At 44.1% G+C, this 19,585-nt stretch overlaps 1 protein-coding gene across 2 annotated transcripts in view; it reads right to left on the bottom strand.

The window, feature by feature from the left end:
* LOC126291807 (uncharacterized) overlaps positions 1-19,585 on the bottom strand; it is a 108,752-nt gene that overhangs the window by 40,168 nt on the left and 48,999 nt on the right. For both annotated transcript variants that reach the window (XM_049985504.1, XM_049985503.1), the window contains exons 4-5: positions 12,165-12,278; positions 2,599-2,683 (exon numbers count right to left, since the gene is read on the bottom strand). In XM_049985504.1, the coding sequence (XP_049841461.1) occupies positions 2,599-2,683; positions 12,165-12,278 (199 nt within the window). The remainder of the gene's footprint in view (positions 1-2,598; positions 2,684-12,164; positions 12,279-19,585) is intronic.

A 19,585-nucleotide genomic window follows, 5' to 3' on the forward strand; every position in this document is an offset into this window, starting at 1 on the left:
TGGGCATTGAGTCAAACAGACCTTGGATGGTGTGTACAGGTACAGCTGCCCAGGCAGCTTCAACACGATACCACAGTTCATCAAGAGTAGTGACTGGCGTATTGTGACGAGCCAGTTGCTCCGCCACCATTGACCAGACGTTTTCAATTGGTAAGAGATCTGGAAATGTGCTGGCCAGGGCATCAGTCGAACATTTTCTGTCTCCAGAAAGGCCGTACAGGACCTGCAACATGCAGTCGTGCATTATCCTGCTGAAATGTAGGGTTTTGCAGGGCCCAAAAATGGCTCTGAGCACTGTGTAACTTAACTGCTATGGTCATCAGTCCCCTAGAACTTAGAACTACTTAAACCTAACTGACCTAAGGACATCACACACATCCATGCCCGAGGCAGGATTCGAACCCGCGACCGTAGCGGTTGCGCGTATCGAGACTGTAGCGCCTAGAACCACTCGGCCACACTGGCCGGCTCGCAGGGATCGAATGAAGGCTAGAGCCACGGGTCGTAACACATCTGAAATGTAACGTCCACTGTTCAACGTGTCGTCAATGCGAACAAGAAGAGACAGAGACGTGTAACCAATGCACCCCATACTATCGCGCCAGGTGATTCGCCAGTATGGCAATAACGAATACACACTTCCATTGTATGTAGCCAAACACGGATACGACCATCATGATGCTGTAAACAGAACATGGATTCATCCGAAAAAATGACGTTTTGCCATTCGTGCACCCAGGTTCGTCGATGAGTATACCATCGCAGGCGCTCCTGCCTGTGATGAGTGTCAAGGGTAACCGCAGCCATGGTCTCCGAGCTGATAGTCCATGCTGCTGCAAACGTCGTTAAACTGTTCGTGCAGGTGGTTGTTGTCTTGCAACGTCCCCATCTGTTGACTCAGGGATCGAGAAGTGGCTGCACGATCCGTTACAGCCATGCGGATAAGATGCCTTTCATTTGGACTGCTAGTGATACGAGCCCGTTCGGATCCAGCACAGCATTCCGTATTACCCTCCTGAACCCACCGATTCCATATTCTGCTAACAGTCATTGGATATCGACCAACACGAGCAGCAATGTCGCGATACCATAAACCGCAATCGCGATAGCCTACAATCCGACCTTTATGAAAGTCGGAAACGTGATGGTACGCATTTCTCCTTCTTACACGAGGCATCACAACAACGTTTCACCAGGCACCTCCGGCCAACTGCTGTTTGCGTTTGAGAAATCGGTTGGAAACTTTCCTCATGTGAGCACATTCTAGGTGTCGCCACCGGCGAGAACCTTGTGTGAATGCTCTGGAATGCTAATTCCTATAGTACCCGTTCTTAGCAAAGTAAATTCCTATTCCTGCCATGTTGTCTAAACTATTTTCTGTACTAGGAAAGCGACATTTGAACAATCTTCCATAAAATACTAGAAAATTAATTTCCTTTCAAACTTCAAGGAACAGCTTGCGGTCCATCTTCTATGACACTAATACATCTTCTATATTCATGTCTGCTGCTCATTCTCGTCTGCCCTCCCTCCCACACCACTTTTCCCTCTCCATTATCTACAGAGTTCTCTACTGTTCTTTCTTATCAGCTACTGTCACAAATACTTCAATCTTCTCTTTTCCACTATCCCTTCCACTGCTAAACATGGATAATCAGTATTTTCAAAATGCCCTTTATTATTACTGTTATTAATAGAAATTATCATCATTGTGAACATTATGTAGTACATTTGGTTTATGTTGTTCGTGGTGAGAGGTACGACGGGGGCTTAGGGCCTTATCTGAGTAAGCTACATAAGCAATAAATAAATAAAGAGAAAAGAGGTAAATTTGTAGATAATTGCAGTAGAACATTAAAAGCGATGCAGAACCTTGGAAACGAATACTGTTGGTTCATGTGATCATACTAAGTGTAAATACAACGCAAAAAAGAGAATAACCTCTCAGTTTCTTGATATTCACCCCTTGCCGAAGTGAAAAACTGATATAAGAGGCAAGTGAATGCACGAAAGTCTGAAATAGAATCATGCTTGCCATTTAAAATTACATGGGAAGAGAAAAGTGGAGGAATAATTTCGAGAAAAGAAAGAAACAAAACAGAAAAGAATTATGATAAGAAGCCAAAGAGAAAAATCAATTAATTGAGAGCGTGAAATAGAAGAAGAAGAATAAAAGCTGAAACTGTATTAAGTCAAAACAATACACCAACTGCCACTTGACGAAACAAAGAAAAGCAGTAGAAGAAACCTTTTGCACTGGCTACAGAAAGAGCTTTGAATATTGTTGAGTGCGGACAGAATCGGCAATGACAACACGAGATGTGTTCTAATTGTGCAGGCTCAGGACTTTATGTTTTTGGTCAGCGTTGAAGTTAAAAAGTTGCACAGTTCTAACTGTACCCTCAGCTGACAAGGCAGGTATGACAACACAAATGTAAACTTAAGAAAAACTATTAAAACAAAAAATGTTTGTTGGATTTGAGTTTTAATAAACTTGATAAAGTGAGGGTATTGGATAAATTGCATATTGACTAGGTTATTTCTTTTTGAATAAATTTGATTTTTCGTAGCATAAAAATATTAAATGAGGATTATTACCTGACCCGTTCGTATATAAAGGGACAAAGATGCCCAGGGCGAACAAAAAGAATGACGATACCGCTATCTGCACGAGGCTCCAAAGCTGTATTAACAAAAAAGAATGTACATTTGTACTCAGACAATTTAAGTTGTTCTTGACACATTGTAATAATATTTTTTATTAAAACATAGTGTCTAGTTGCTTACTATTCTAGATCCAGTTGTTTAGTATATTAGATGCCTCGCACGAGGAAGTTAAACCCTCTATGTAAGTGTGACAGGACATAGACTCACCTCGTCAATCAGCACTTTGCGTGTGGATATAAATAGCGAAACAATTGACGGGAAAGACAAGCAAATGGCAAACAATATGATTTCTAGTCTTGTTGAGGCACTTCACAAACCACGGTACTCAGCAAGCAGTGGGATTCAAGGAGACACTTTATATCATCTACTAAAGTACAATATTGAGCTAAACTAGAAATATTTTCAGGCTGGCCTAAGGAGAACAGAATGCGAACGTTCATGTCTAACAAATGGTGGGTAAGTACAAGAATCAAGTACCAGATATTTAAGATACCAGCCAGTATGCTGTGGAATGTTTTAATGGGTGGATATGAAAACCTTCTGTAGCTCCTGGGCAATCAAATATTTATCTGATTGAGAGCTTTGTATGGTACTGACTATAATGAAATAAGCCCACAGAATAAAACGATTTCGCTAGCACGGCGATGTACGAGGGTCGTTCAGTAAGTAATGCTCCATTTTTTTTTAAAGTCATCAATATACACAGACAAACGTCCTTGGTGCTGCTTCACATTTGATATTTGTACGGTGCGCTGGTCAAGTTTCGAACCGTTCTGGCAGATGGCAGAGCCGTAGTACAGCATCAAAATGGCGTCTACATTCGACTACTCACGTTGGTAGCAGCATGCCATTATTGAATTTTTCTATGCAGAAAAAGGAACCATGGTGAACATCCATAAATATTTGTGTGCACTGTATGACAATGCTGCAGTTTATGGGAGTACAGTTGGGCGGTTGGTAAAGAAAGTTACTACGTCAGCAAATGCAGAGACAGAGTTCCATGATCATCTACGCTCGGGACGTCCTGTCACAATCACAGCTCCAGTCATGCTGAATCGTGTGGATGCCATTATTAGTGCGAACTTTACGAACTTCCATTTATTTGGGCTGCTTAAAGACACTCTACGGGGAACACACTTTGAAGATGACAACAGTGTCAGTCATGCAGTGAAAACATGGCTATGCCCTCAGGACCAGAGCTTTTACCAGCAGTGAATGCACGCTCTTCCACAACGTTGGCGCACGGCCATCGAACGTGACAGAGACTACGTAGAAAAATAGGACATGGACAATACATGTTGATGTATATTGTCATCTAATTCTGACTCATAATAAATATGTTCTGAGAAGAAAATGTGGGGCATTACTTATTAAACGACCCTTGTAAATTAAAATCAAATGAGGAACATGACCAGCATGTCCAGAAATAACAGCCATAATACGATAACCAGCATGTTGAGACTGCATGGGGTTGAGACTGGTGGGGTTGTTGACATTGCACTGAGAACTGCACAATGCCGCCACAGACCGGAATGGATAATCAGTTGATGTACATCTTCAGACAAGCCATGGCATTAAAGAGAACTGAAATCGTATTTCTTACTTCTATAATGTACGTAGTCACATTAAACCTCTGTCATTATTTAGGCGAGAATAAACAGATGTTAGTTAAAGTGGGCCTGGCACAGTTCCTTCGAGCACCTACCACGACGAATCCTGAATTTAGTTGATATTTCTATAGCAACGCCCCGTGCTGCCGAGGGTTGTCTGCAACTATGGCCATACTGGCGCCGCCTGAAAACTGGCAACATTGCTTCCAGATATCAGAGACTTTCTTCCGCCAGTACAGCTAGGCTCAAAAACCATTTACCCACACTCCAAACATTCACGAAAAAGCAATGAAACAGCACTTGTCTCACGAAATCGAATACTTTGACATCCTTCAAGTTAATGTGCACTTCTCATATAGTTGTATATAGGACAGACTTGTGACATATATCAATGTGCATGGGGAACTACATTTGGCAGGATGTAAGAATGACTTTGGAGAACTGTGGAAAGGGATGGAAAGCAACACTTAAAACAGAATACAACTTGAGGGTAAACATAACAAAGACGGAGGTGATGGACTGGATGAGGAACAGTGACTTTGTTAACACCAAACAGGGAATGACGAAGCGATGTAAGCTAGATGATACACCTTTCCACTGAAGTATGGAAGATTAGCTAGGACACTCAAAACAAAGGAGACCGCCTTGCTTAAGTAAAATAGCTTTTTTGCACAAGGTAATGATCAAGAACTGAGAAATCACAGTACTGAAGAATACATGTGCAAATCATAAGAAGTACAAGACTTCTATTAAAAACAGCTGAAGTTCAAATTGGACAAGTGTGCTCTGAAAAGAATAGGAGGGGAAGGAAATCTGCTGAAGCACTGAAACAAAAGAATCGAATGGTTGGTGGAATATCTGACAGATAACCGAGGAGTAGTTCATCTGGTACTGCAAGCAGCAGCGGAGAGAGATACGAAGGGTGTCTGAAAAGTCCATGTAAAAATGAAAACTACTTAGGTGTTTGGGGTGAACCTTGTTTATTTTTCGACATAGTCTCGTTTTAAACTTATACATTTCGCCCAACGCTGTTCTAATTTGTTGATCCCTTATGAATAATAGGAATTGTCCTAGTCTACAAAATAGCTATTAGATACCATCATCACATGTTTGTCCCATCAGCCATTTATTCAAGTTGGGGAACAAATAATAGTCCGAGGCAGCCAAGTCTGGAGAATAGGAGGGATGTGAAACGAGTTGGAATCTTATTTCCATTAATTTTGCGACGCAACTGCTGAGGTGTGTGCTGGTGCGTTGTCGTGATGGAATAGGAATTTTTTGCGGTCCAATCACCGGCGGTTTTCTTGCAGTTCGGTTTCCCAACGGTCCAATAACGACTAATAATATGCACCTGTAATAGTTGTACCTTTTTCCAGATAGTCGGTGAAGATTATCCCTTCCGAATCCCAAAAGACAGTAGCCATAACCTTTCCCACCGAAGACATGGTATTCGCCTTTTTTGATGTACATTCTCCCCTCGTAACCCATTGTTTAGATTGTTCTTTAGTCTTAGGAGTATAGTAATGTATCCATGTTTCCCCCACAGTGACAAAGTCCTGCGGATTCTTCCTGAACAGTTGCATACCATCCTTGCAACACTTCACACGATTCCGTTTTTGTCAAGCGTGAGCAATCACGGAACCCATCTTGAGAACAGCTTTCTTATGTCCCAATGTTTATGCAAAATATTATGTACCCGTTCATTCGAGATGCCCACAGCACTAGCAATCTCACGCACCTTAACTCTTCTGTCATCCATCACCATATCATGGATTTCATCAATGATTTCTGGAGTCGTAATCTCCACAGTGCGTCCAGAACGTTCAGCATCACTTGTGCCCATATGGCCTCTCCGAAAATTTTTGAAATCACTTATAAGCTGTTATAATCGAAGGTGCAGAGTCACTGTAATGTTTATCAAGCTTTATTTAGTCTCCTGAGACGTTTTGCTTTGATAAAATAATATTTAATCACCACACGAAACTCTTTTTCGTCCACTTTTTGACAATCACCCGACTTTCTGATTCACACGAATGTCAAACACAAATAAATAGACCAATATGGCTGAAACTTGGTGTGCATTCTTTCCAAAGATGTTACTAACTAAACATGACCTCGATATGCGCCGGTGGTGCCATCTCTCGAACTTTGCACGGACTTTTCAAACGCCCCTCGTATGACTGAGGTGACAAGAGTCATGGAATAGTGATGTGTATTTATGTGAATGGCGGTAGAACGTCGTATACAAGATATAAAAGGTCAGTGCTTTGTCAGAGCTGTCATTTGTACCCAAGTAATTTATGCGAAAAAGTTTCCGACGTGATTATGGCCGCACGGCAGGAATTACCAGACTCTGAAGGAAGAGCGGTGGTTGGAGCTACACTACTGGCCATTAAAATTCCTACACCAAGAAGAAATGCAGATGATAAACGGGTATTCACTGGGCAAATATATGTGATTACATTTTCACGCAATTTGGGTGCATAGATCCTGAGAAATCAGTACCCAGAACACCAACTCTGGCCGTAATAACTGCCTTGATGTGCGTGGGCATTGAGTCAAACACATCTTGGATGGCGCGTACAGATACAGCTGCGCATGCAACTTGAACACGATACCACAGTTCATCAAGGGTAGTGACTGACGTATTGTAACGAGCCAGTTGCTCGGCCACCATTGACCAGACGTTTTCAGTTGGGGAGAGATCTGGAGAATGTGCTGGTCAGTGCAGCAGTCAAACATTTTCTCTATCTAGAAAGGACCTGAAACACGGGGTTGTGCATTATCCTGCTGAAATGTAGGGTTTCGCAGGGATGGAACGAAAGGTAGAAAAACAGATCGTAACATATCTGAAATGTAACGTCCACTGTTCAAAGTGCCGTGAGTGTGAACAAGAGATGACCGAGACGCGCAACAAATAGCATCCATACCATCACACCGGGTGATACGCTATGGCGATGACGAATACACGCCTCCGAAGTGCGTTCACCGCGATGTCGCCAAACACGGTTGTGACCATCATGATGCTGTAAACAGAACCTGGATTCATCCGAAAAAACTGACGCTTTGCCATTCGTGCACCCAGGTTCGTCGTTGAGTACACCATCGCAGGCGCTCCTGTCTGTGATGCAACGTCAAGGGTAACCGCAGTCATGGGCTCCAAGCTGATAGTCCATGCTGCAGCCAACGTCGTCGAACTGTTCGTGCAGTTGGTTGTTGTCTTGCAAACGTTCCGTCTTTTGACTCAGGAATCGAGACGTGGCTGCACGATCCGTTACAGCATTGCGGATAAGATGCCTCTCATCTCGACAGCTAGAGACACGAGGCCGTTGGGATCCAGCACGGCGTTCCGTATTCCATATTCTGCTAACATTCATTGGATCTCGACCAACGTGAGCAGCAATGTCGCGATACAATAAACCGCAATCGCGAAAGGCTACAATACGACCTTTATCAAAGTCGGAAACACGATGGTACGCATTTCTCCTCTTTACACGAGGCATCACAACAAGGTTTCACCAGGCAACGCCAGTCACGTGCTGTTTGTGTATGAGAAATCGGTTGGAAACTTTCCTCATGTCAGCACGTTGTAGGTGTCGCCACCGGCGCCAACCTTGTGTGAACGCTCTGAAAAGCTAATCACTTGCATATCACAGCATCTTCTTCTTGTCGGTTAAATTTCGCGTCTGTATCACGTCATCTTTGTGGTGTAGAAATTTTAATGGGCTGTAGTGTATATGCACGGAGCATACCAGTATTTACGAAATTCAATACCCCGAGCTAAACTGTGTCTAGAGTGTGTCGATAATACCAAATTTCAGGCTCATAGACAAGCAACACTACGTGAAATAACCGCCGAAAGCAATGTGGGACGCACGTCGAACGTACCTGTTAGGACAGTGCGGAGAAATCTGGCGTTAATGTGGTATGGCAGCAGACGACCGCCGCGAGTGCCTTTGTTAACAGCACATCAGCTGCAGCGCCTCTGGGGCTTGTGATCATATCGATTGGACCCTAGAACGACTTGAAAACAGTGGCCTGATCAGATGAGTCCCGATGGTAGGGGTCGAGTGTGGTGCAGGCACAAATCCATGGACCGAAGTTGTTAACAAGGTGCTGTGCAAGCTGGTGGTGGATACATAATTGTGTTGGCTGTGTTCACATGGAGTGGACTGTACCTTCTGGACCAAATGAACCGATCATTGACTGAAAATGGTTATATTTGACTACTTGGACAACATCTGTAGCCATTCATGATCTTCATGTTCCCAAACAGTGATAGAATTTTTATGGATGACAATGAGCCCGTCAGCGTGCCACAGTTGTTCACTGTTGGTCTGAACAGCATTCTGGACAGTTCGAGAGAATGGCAAGGCCTGCCATATCGTCCGACACGAGTTCCATTGAAAATTTACAAGGCATAATCGAGCGGTCAGTTCGTGCACAGAACGCGGCACTGGCAACACTTTCGGAGTTATGGACGGCCATAGAGGCAGCACGGCTCAATAATTGTGCACGGAACTTCCAACGACTTGTTTGGGGTCTATGCCGCATTGAGTTGCAACACTACGCCAGGCAAAAGGCGGTCCGACACGACACTAGGAGGTACCCCATGGCTTGTCATCTTAGTGTAGTACTCAACTGAAACAATAGAAATGGTAGAATTTCAAAGGTACTTTGTAAACTGTATTGCGTGTAGTAATTACGTGGAAATGGAATGGGTAGCAGAAGATAGGAAAAGATGGAAGAGCGTCGAACAAGCGGAAAGGCTGACGGATTCAAAACAATTATAAGGTTGTGTACCACAATATTTCGGGCGATCTGCCAAATGTTTGCAACTTCCTGCACTAATATTTTGGCGCAGAGACTTCTGGCCATCTTCAGGTGACAGTGGCGAAAATCTTTTTTTTTTCTTTCTCTTTATTTGACTCCTTACAATAAGGTGGGCTGGCAGCAGCATACTACGCTGCTCCTCAGCCACAAGTTTTACAAAGAAAATACAACGGAGACACAGAAGACACAGAACAAAGAGGGGGGGCAAAAAACAGTAGACACAGAAACATATAACATGAAGCCGTTCACACTAGACGAAAAAACGCTAAAAACGGTCGGTACTGCGCACAAACACTGACGACTTAGGTGGTACAAATGGCTCTGAGCACTATGGGACTTAACATCTTAAGTCATGAGTCCCCTAGAACTTAGAACTACTTAAACCTAATTAACCTAAAGACATCACACACATCCATGCCCGAGGCAGGATTCGAACCTGCGACTGTAGCAGTCCCGCAGTTCCGGAGTGCAGAGCCTAGGCCACCGCAGCCGGCTTAGGAGGTACAGCTGAACGAAGGAGCGTGACGGCGAAAAACACTAAACCACAAACACAATGGCACACACTCGAGAAACTGATGGCGATGATCTCCAGCGCGCGAATGTCCACTTAATGTGTGCAAGTCCGGGGACCTGCCAAGAAGGGAAGAAGGGGGTGGGGGATGGAGAGGGGTGAGCAAAGATGCCAACAGCAGAGGAGATGGTAGGAGGAATGAAGGTATGGGGGTAGGGTAAGCCCGGGGTAGAAGTGGGGAGAAAGGGAGAAGGGAGGGAGAAAGGGAGGAGGGAGGCAATGGGGAGAGAAGGGAGAGAGGGTGCCCATAGGAAAGAAACATAGGAAGAGGGAGGGAGTATCAAAGATGTTAGGAGGGGTAGATGGAGGGGAGAAGGGCATCATCAGGGGGGGGGGGGGGAGCTGGCGGAAGCCACCTTGGGAGAGGGAAGGAAGAGTGGAGAGATGGAGAGCAGGTGGGACGTGGGAATACAGGCGTGGCAGCAGTTGGGGATGGGAGAGGATGGGAGAGACAAGCGGGTGAGGAGGATCGAGTTTATGGGAGGTGTAGAGGATCCGTATCCATTCGAGAAAAAGGAGGAGGTGGGGGAAAGGAATAAGGTCGTACAGGTATCCGGGTGGGGGAGGGGAGACGGGTGCGATAGGGGAGGCGAAGAGCATGGCGTTCTAGGATCTGAAGGGATTTGTAAAAAGGTAGGGGGAGCGGAGATCCAGGCAGGGTGGGTGCAGCGAAGAGTAGGGCGGATGAGGCATTTATAGGTGTGGAGGATGGAGGGATCCAGACCCCATGTGCGGCCAGAAAGGAGCTTGAGGAGATGGAGTCGGGAGTGTGCCTTGGCTTGGATTGTCCGGAGATGGGGGTCCAGGAGAAGCAACGGTCAAGGGTGACGCCAAGTTACTCAAGGGGTTGGGGTGAGGGCGATATGACGGCCATACACGGTGAGATAGAAGTCGAGGAGACCCAAGGAAGGGGTGATTTTACCTACAGTGATCGCCTGGGTGAAAAGTCCCTGAGCTCTGGTATTTAAGGCCCCTGCAGCACATGCGTGATGGATTCACTTGGCGTTGCGCGTTCGATTCTGCTGCGCCGCGCGCCCTACGCGGTGGGAACTCGCCGCATCGATATCAATTCGATTGTATTCCCGCGGTTCCATCACAGAACTACGCCGGATACGGAGGACACGAAGTTTTTCGACGACTGGATTCCATGCCGAATTCAGTTGGTAACCGCCGTCACGATTAATAAGAGACTCATTGTCAGACAGCCGTATTTCCACGGATTCATCAATAATAGAACTCCAAAAGTTATACGTATGGGCCACAATTTTTGTCTAATTGTAATTCATGGCATGACCAGTGGAAATACAGTGTTCGGCGATGGCAGACTTACAAGGCTGAGGAAGGTGAGTATGCCGCTGATGTTCTACAATACGATCGTGCACAGTACGCGTCTTTGCCCTATATAAGATTTGCCGTATTCACACGGAATCCTGTGCACACCTGCCTTGCGCAGCTCTAGGTCGTCTTTGGCAGATCCCAACAGCTACGAAATTTTTGAATGAGGGCGAAAGATTGCTTTCACTTTATGTTTTCTTAGTAATCTGCCTATTTGCGCTAAAATATTAGCAATATATGGTAAATAGGCAGTCGTTTTAAAGGCCTCTTCCTCTTCTTTGCTCCGTCGTTTACAGGTCTGCAGCGCTCTCTCCACTTGCTGAGACGAATACCCATTCTTCAGAAATACAGTCTGCAGGTGCTCCAGTTCGGTTTGCAAACTATCAGTGTCAGTGATGACGTGGGCTCGGTGAATAAATGTCTTCAAAACAGCCATCGTTTGTGCCGGATGGTGGCAACTAGCGGCTTGCAAGTAAAGGCCTATGTGAGTGGGCTTTCTATATACCGAATGACCAAGTATGCCATCTCTCTTAACGTCGCACCAATACGCATAAGAACGGCAGGCAACCCTCCTTCTCCAACTCAATAGTAAATTTTATGTTTTCATGTATGAGTTCAGATGTTGTAGGAACTCTCGCAGACGATGCAAACCATGAGGCCAAATCATAAAAGTAGCATCAACATATCGCTAAAATACTGTTATTTTAAAAGTGGCTGAGGAAAGTGCTCGCTCCTCATTATCTTCCATAAAAGATTGGCCACCAGGGAAGACAAAGGACGCCCCACGGTGACGCCGTCTGATTGCTCATAAAACTCGTTAAATGAAAAATATGTAGAGGAGAGGGTGTGCTCAAACAGCGCTGTAATGTCAGCTCCAAACCTATCGCCAATGAGGTATAGTGAGTCCACAAGAGGTACATTTGTAAAAAGTGAAACTACGACAAAACTGACCAACAAGTCATAACTTTGCAGCTGCAATAACTTAAGTCCGAGTAGTTCGCCCGAAATTTTGTGGAACAATATGTAGGCCGGGAAAGTTTTAAATCTCACAATTACCAGGTGAAATTGGAAACTAGATCGCTACTGAAGTACAGCACCGAGGTGAACTACTCTAATCGCTATCATGGTTTCTTTTCCAATGCACTCACCAAAAACAAGACACCTGCGATGGTGGCGCCCGTCTCAAGGGACAGTCCACAGCAGCAGTCGTTCAAAACTACCACCTCTGCTACAGTGGTAGGTTTTCTGGCTCGGGAGCTGCTCTGTAACAAAGGGATGATGGTCACATTTCAGTCAAAAGCTTGAAGCACGTTCAGGAATTAATGGCCAAATACAGGGTGACACACGGGAGATGGACAGTTTTTAATAAAATAATACTCAGCCAACATTAAAATGAATGCATGTTTATTTACAAAAAATCAAAGCTCACTATTAGCCATTTTAGTTAACACTGTTACTTGTGAAAAATAATGTCGTCAAGGTGATGTCATTTAGAATGCAGGACTCAAGTCTCTTCTTAAAAACCTCCATCACACGGACTAAAGTCTCTGAGGGATGGCAGCAATATCTTGAATGACTGCATTCTTCAACTCGTCCAAATTTCGTCGTTTGTGGTTTTAGACACAGTTCTTAAGGTACCCCCACAGAAAAAAGGCACATACTGACAAGTCGGGAGACCTGGGAGGCCAAGGAACATTGCCAAAACGTGAGGTAATCCGGCCAGGAAACATGCGTCTAAGAACTGTCATTGAAGTGTTTGCGGTGTGCGATGTTGCCCCATCCTGTTGGAACCAAACGCGTTTTAAATGGATTCTTCGTCTTCTTAGTTCTAGTTTCAAGGATGTTTCAAGTATACGAATGAGAAGAACCGAATTAACAGTAACTGCGGCCACGTTCTCTTCAAAAAAAAAAAAAAAATTAAGTCAAATAGTGCCAACAGAGCCAAGAGCACATCGGACTCAGTGTAGAGGACGCTGGCGGATAGGGTGTGGATGCTCTGGAGCCCAGTAACGTAGGTTTTTCTTTTTCACGGTTCCGTTTAAGTGAAAATGAGCTTCATCGCTCATCAATATAATTTCATTCGATCCCAAAATTACTTGCATTCAGTAAGCGAAGTCTTCTTGTACAGCAAAATCAGTTTCTTTAAGTTGTTGGACAATGAGCATTTTGTAGGGATGGAATTTTAATTCTTTATGCAAAATTCGTCTAACCGATTCGTAACTCACTAGCATGACGTCTAGCTGACAGTCCTGGGCTTCTGACTGCCGCTTGCCTTCGAACATTTTCTGGTGTCGTTACTCTACGTCTCGGGCCAGGATGCTTCTTATCCATTATGCTTCCAGTTGATCTGGAGTTTTCCACCCATCTGAGGATTGTGTTACGACTCGGAACAGCTCCACGTCGGCCGACATTAAACCGCGCACGAAAAAATCGCTGCATAGCAATAATAGACTCAGCACTTTTCACGAAACTGTCATAGAAAAACACTCGGCGTTGCAAGTCCCACTGCTCCATAGTGACTGAGTAAATGAAATGACGTCTTGTGTGGATCAGAACTCTCCCCACCACCACCATCTCCCACCACCGCGCCCTCAGTACTACGCAGTTTAAAACCGTCCGTCTCCCGTGTGTCACCCTTTACTTATGAGACGTGATTGGCCACACTGATTATACTGCACGTGCTTAGAAGCTTTGTTATTGCTCTCATTGTTATCGATCTAGTATTACTATTTCTCTGAATGAGAACTATGACGTGTGTGAGCACAAGAACGCTGCCTTTGTGTAGGCACAACGCAAACAGGAAAAATAATCTGCAGTACTAGTAAATCTATCTTCGGCAAAGAAAGGAGTGCAATATTGTGGCATAAAACTTTTTTAAAATCTGCTGTCGGTTTAAGAACTGACACCTCGACAGATGGACCCATGTGACATTGTAAATATTTATAAAATAATTTACTTGGCTGGATCGTCTATTTCTTAGAAATACAAACATTATTGGACTGTTCAGACTGTTTCTCCAGTGTGACACTATGGTGCATGTTTTACTAGTGTGAATTATACTATTTTCATTATAACGAATAGCTTATACCAGGAGTTTGTATAAGGGGCAATAAAAAAGTTTGCGTTTAAGGGCGTTGTTGCAGCGTGTATGCAACACAGCACGACTGAGATGCAGAGCGTGATGTTTTACCAAATAGGTACATCTACGTCTACATACATACTCCGCAAGCCACAGTAAGGTGCGTGGTGGTGGGTACTATGTACTACAACTAGTCGCTTCCTTCCCCATTCCACTCGCAGAAGAGCGAGGGAGAAACGACTATCTACGAGGTGCGACAATATAGTAATGAGACTGATGTGAAAAAAAAGTTACTTACCGTTTTAGTCAAGTTTACTGTTGTGTTCTTCAAATTAATTCCCTTCTGATTGCACACACTTTTTTCAGCGTGTCTGCATTGATGGTAACATTTCTGGAACACGTCTTTTGTAAAATCCTCCAAGATCCTCATCACAGCTTTTTGGACATCTTGTGTTGTTTGAAAATGGAGTCCCTTGACCACCGTTTTCACTCTTAGACATAGAAAAAAGTCGCATGGAACGAGATTTGGTGAATAAGGTCACTGTAGTAGTACTGAAAATTGTTTTGAGGTTAAAAATTGCTGTACTGACAGGAGTATGGAGGAGGAGATTTGTGTTTATCGTCCCGAGGTCATTAGAGACAGAGTGCAAGCTCGGGTGAGGGAAGTATGGGGAAGGAAATCGGCCGTGCCTTTTCAAAGGAACCATCCTGGCATTTGCCTGAAGCGATTTAGGGAAATCACGGAAAACCTAAATCAGGATGGCCGGAGATGAGATTGAACCGTCGTCCTCCCGAATGCGAGTCCAGTGTGCTAACCACTGCGCCATCTCGCTCGGTACAGAGCAGTATGGGATGGGGCATTATCATGATGCAAAATCTAATTATCAGCAATGTTGGCACGGACACTAAGAACTATTTTACGAAGTGTTGTGTACGTAGTTCCACGTAGTCAGCACGTACACAACTTTCCCACTAGAGCGTGCCCCGCTAAGCACAGCAGCGCCGGCGCAGCGCTCGTCCGTCTCCACACTACAAGATGGCGCTGTCTTAGAGACGGACCAAATTCTGCTTCTGCCGCTCCATGTATTAATATGTAATGCAGCCAATGAGATTGCTGCTAACGTAGAACCTTTTCTCCTCGCGGATCACACTCGCGCTGTGATACCTGAATGCGTGAGGAATTATAACGAGTGTACAGACCTCCGATTAGTCAGTCTGCATTAGTCTACATTTGTCAGTACCAGTCTATAGTCAAGTTTCCGTCTGCCACAGTAAGGTAAATGTATAGACACTTTTTCAAATATCAGAGGTATGTGAGAATAAGATAAATGTACCAAGACCAAAGGAACTTCAGATTGTCAATTGTAAATAGCATCCAGAATCAAGTTAAGTAAAGTTTATGATTGTTATTATTTTAATAAATGTGTGTGAAAATTAATGACGTTCTGTTTAAAGTTGGTCACTGTCAATCTGCTACTCTAAGAGTGCAAGTGGCATTTCTATCGTCTGACCTAATGGCAGAAGATAATCACACCATGACAAGACCACGAGCCATATTGCTGACACTTGCCTACTTCGCTAGAGCGACAAGTCATGTAACCGAAGGTCTTACAGACGCACACCACACAAAGTGTTTTTAAAATTTCTTTGTAGTAATACTCGTTAACTGTTTGTCCAGGAGGCATCCACACTTTATGAACAATTCCCTTGGAATCAAAGAAGCACACAAGCATGGATTTCACTTTTGACTTTGACATACGACCTTTTTGGTCTGGGTGATCGCTTTGAACACCATTGCGAACTTTGGCGTATTGTCTCTGGATCGCATGTAAAAACCAACTTTCATCACCAATGGCAAAACGGCTGAACAATTCTGGACTGATTTCCGTTTGCTCTAACAGATCGGCTGCCACATTTTCCCGTGTTTGTCGCTGTTATGGTTCGAGATTTTTGGGGACCATTTTTGCACAAATCTTTCTCATACCAAGATCTTCAGCTATTATTAGACGAACCGTGTCTCTATTGATGTTCAGTTCTTCTGCAATCATTTTCACGGATAATCTTCGATCAGATCGTACGAGTTCACGCACCCTGGCCAAGTTGACATCCCTCCATGAGGTTGATGGTCGTCCACTGCGGTCTTCATCTTCAATATTCTCTCTGCCTTCACTAAGCTTTTTCTTATAAATCATGCAGCACAGAGTGGCTACCAAATCACGATATGCACATTAAATTTCCTAAAATTCAATCGGTCCAAATCCTTTGTTGCGCCGGTCCCAACACCAATCTGAGACCATTGTCTTGAAATAACCTCCTCTCCAAAACCCTTCTGAAGCTTAACGTAACTTGTCGTCGCGTTTTCACCACATTTAACGCAAAAAGAAATGGTATACCATTGAGCAACATTATGCGGTTCCATTTCCGTGACGAGAGACACAAACATGTGTTAACTTACTACAGCACAACTGATCACTGAGCAGTTGCATCGATGTGCCACTTGGACTAGAAGCGGCTTATAGTCCAAGGTCAAAGATATTGTGCTTACGCAAGCCTGCAGGGTTGCCACGTCTTGCAAAGAAAATTAGTCTCATTAGTTTCTTGTCGTATACATACCTCCATATGAGTCCTTGTTTCTTGTATCTTTGTGGTCCCTACACGAAATGTATGTTGGCTGCAGTAGAATCGTTCTGCAGTCAGCTTCAAATGCCGGTTCTCTAAACTTTTTCTGTAGTAGAAATGAATGTCTTCTTCCTCCCTCCAGGGATTCCAACTTTAGCTCTCGAAGCAAGTTTTGCATCATATATATGGTCTACTTTTCATATGAACCACACCTTCCCAAAATTCTCCCGATAAACCGAAGTCGGCCATTCGCCTTCCCTACCATAATTCACAAATGCTCGTTCCATTTCATATCTCTTCGCTACTTATACCCAGATATTTAAACTACGTGATTGTGTCAAGCTGGACACTACTAATGCTGTACCCGAACATTACAAGTCTGTTTTCCCTACTCATCCGCATTAACTTACATTTTTATACACTTAGAGCTAGCTGTCATTCATCACATGAACCACTAACTTTGTCTAGGTCATCTTGTATCAGACTACTGTCAATTACCTTTGGCAACTTCCTGTACGCCACAGCATCATCAACGAACAAAAAATGGTTCAAATGGCTCTGAGCACTATGGGACTTAACATGTGAGGTCATCAGTCGTCCTAGAACTTAGAACTACTTAAACCTAACTAACCTAAAGACATCACACACATCCATGCCCGAGGCAGGATTCGAACCTGCGACAGTAGCGGTCGCGCGGTTCCAGACTGTAGCGCCTAGAACCGCTCGGCCACATCGGCCGGCGATTGAAATAGAGAAGGTAAAAACGCATAGTGGTAACAGCAAGATCTAAGATAAATTTAAATATTGGGAAGTATTTTCTGCACGTATTAGTCTAGATTGCACTATTTGACGGAAATGAAACTTGAATAATAAATAATTCAGACAAGAAGAGAATGTATTTTTAAATACTGCGCCAAAGAGGATGCTGGAGATAAATATGCGCAACAAATTAGGTAGTGCTGAATCTAATTCTGGAGGAGAGAAGTACGAGGGCTTCCAGAATAGTATTGTCCCTGAGTTCTCTATGTCAAAACCCATAACCCATTTTTTAAGTAAAACAAACTTCATTAACAGTCTACATCTTTATGCTTGACGTCTACATATTTATTTCTCAACATAGTCATCCTGGCGAAGAACACATTTCTCCCAAAGGAAGACTCTCACTACAGAATGTGTCGACTCTGTTGACGGAGCCACAGCCTGACCTGTACTGCACCACTTCAGCACTATCAAGATGATGTCCTCGAGGAGCCGGCCTGGGTGGTCGAGCGGTTCTAGGCGCTACAGTCTGGAACCGCGCGACCGCTTCGGTCACAGGTTCGAATCCTACCTCGGGCATGGATGTGTGTGATGTCCTTAGGCTAGTTAGGTTTAAGTAGTTCTAAGTTCTAGGGCACTGATGATCTCAGAAGTTGGGTCCCATAGTGCTCAGAGCCATTTGAACCATTTTGTCCTCGAGGGTGTTCTTTAAGTCCTGGAAACAGATGAAAGTCGGGTGGAACCAAGTTGGGACTTGTATTACCCCCTTCCTAAACAACTATCTTTTGTGTAAAACATTTATATAAAGATTGCGACCACAGAGTCGATGTTCATATTTGTGCTGCCTGTGTAATGAAAGAAGATGCAACCTTTCAATCATTTGAGAGCAGCTATACCGAGCGAGGTGGCGCAGTGGTTAGCACACTGGACTCGCATTCGGGAGGACGACGGTTCAATCCCGTCTCCGGCCATTCTGATTTAGGTTTGCCGTGATTTCCCTAAATCGCTTCAGGCAAATGCCGGGACGGTTCCTTTGAAAGGGCACGGCCGATTTCCTTCCCCATCCTTCCATCACCCGAGCTTGCGCTCCGTCTCTAATGACCTCGTTGTTGACGGGACGTCAAACACTAATCTCCTCCTCCTCCAGAGCAGCTAGGAGAAGCTTGGCTGTTCGCACATGTTCTTTTTGTTTTCAGCTATGGGCGAGTAAGTACTGTGAAGAATAATTGTAATGATTTCACAATAGACTATCTTGAGTTGCTTAAGTGCTTCTCTGTTATTTAACCACTCCACATACTTATTCCACTATTCATTGTATTACGAGTTTTATTTTTCAGCGTTTCTTGCAGAGAGGACGCAACACTTTGATGTGACACCAATATAGGGTGATCAGAAAATGTGTGAAATGTTAAGCAAGGGACTCAATTTTGCACCTACACCTACAGCACCGCCATTAATAAGTATTTTGAGTGGTGGTAAAGAAGCTGTACGACGTCTTCCTTTGCATGGTGCACACGAAATAAGAAGGGGAAACTTGCCGTGCTCTGTTGAAGGCTCCTACTCAACTCAGTAATTTAACCTCTGCAGAAAGGGCTGCATTACGAAATCTGAGAGAGGACCCTGACGTAGTGGTATTGAAAGCTGACAAAGGTAATGCAACTGTTTTGTTACCTCGTGGTGTGTATAAAGATAAGATGTATGGTCTGCTAAGTGACTCTACCTATAGGAGGATTGATTACGATCCTACAGGACGTGTGCAACGAAAAACTTCTGCACTATTAAATTCCTCCTCCTTACCGCAAGAGACCAAGAGGTTAAGACCACATGATTGTGTACCTCCAAGACTGTATGGCCTTCCAAAGATTCATAAAGAGGGTCTTCCTCTACGTCCAATAGTGAGCAACATTGGAGCTTTTACATATGATTTAGCTAAACATCTCGCTTCCTTACTGAGACCTTTCGTAAGCAAGTGCTGACATCACATACGAAACTCAGCTGATTTTATCAATAGACTGGGGGCTCTTCGTCATTGCAATGTAGACCTTCTAGTAAGTTTTGATGTGATCTCACTTTTTACAAAAGTTCCTCTTGCAGATTCTTTGACACTGATTG

The sequence above is a fragment of the Schistocerca gregaria genome, chromosome 9 (assembly GCF_023897955.1).
Source record: "Schistocerca gregaria isolate iqSchGreg1 chromosome 9, iqSchGreg1.2, whole genome shotgun sequence".
In the NCBI taxonomy this organism is placed as follows: domain Eukaryota; kingdom Metazoa; phylum Arthropoda; class Insecta; order Orthoptera; family Acrididae; genus Schistocerca; species Schistocerca gregaria.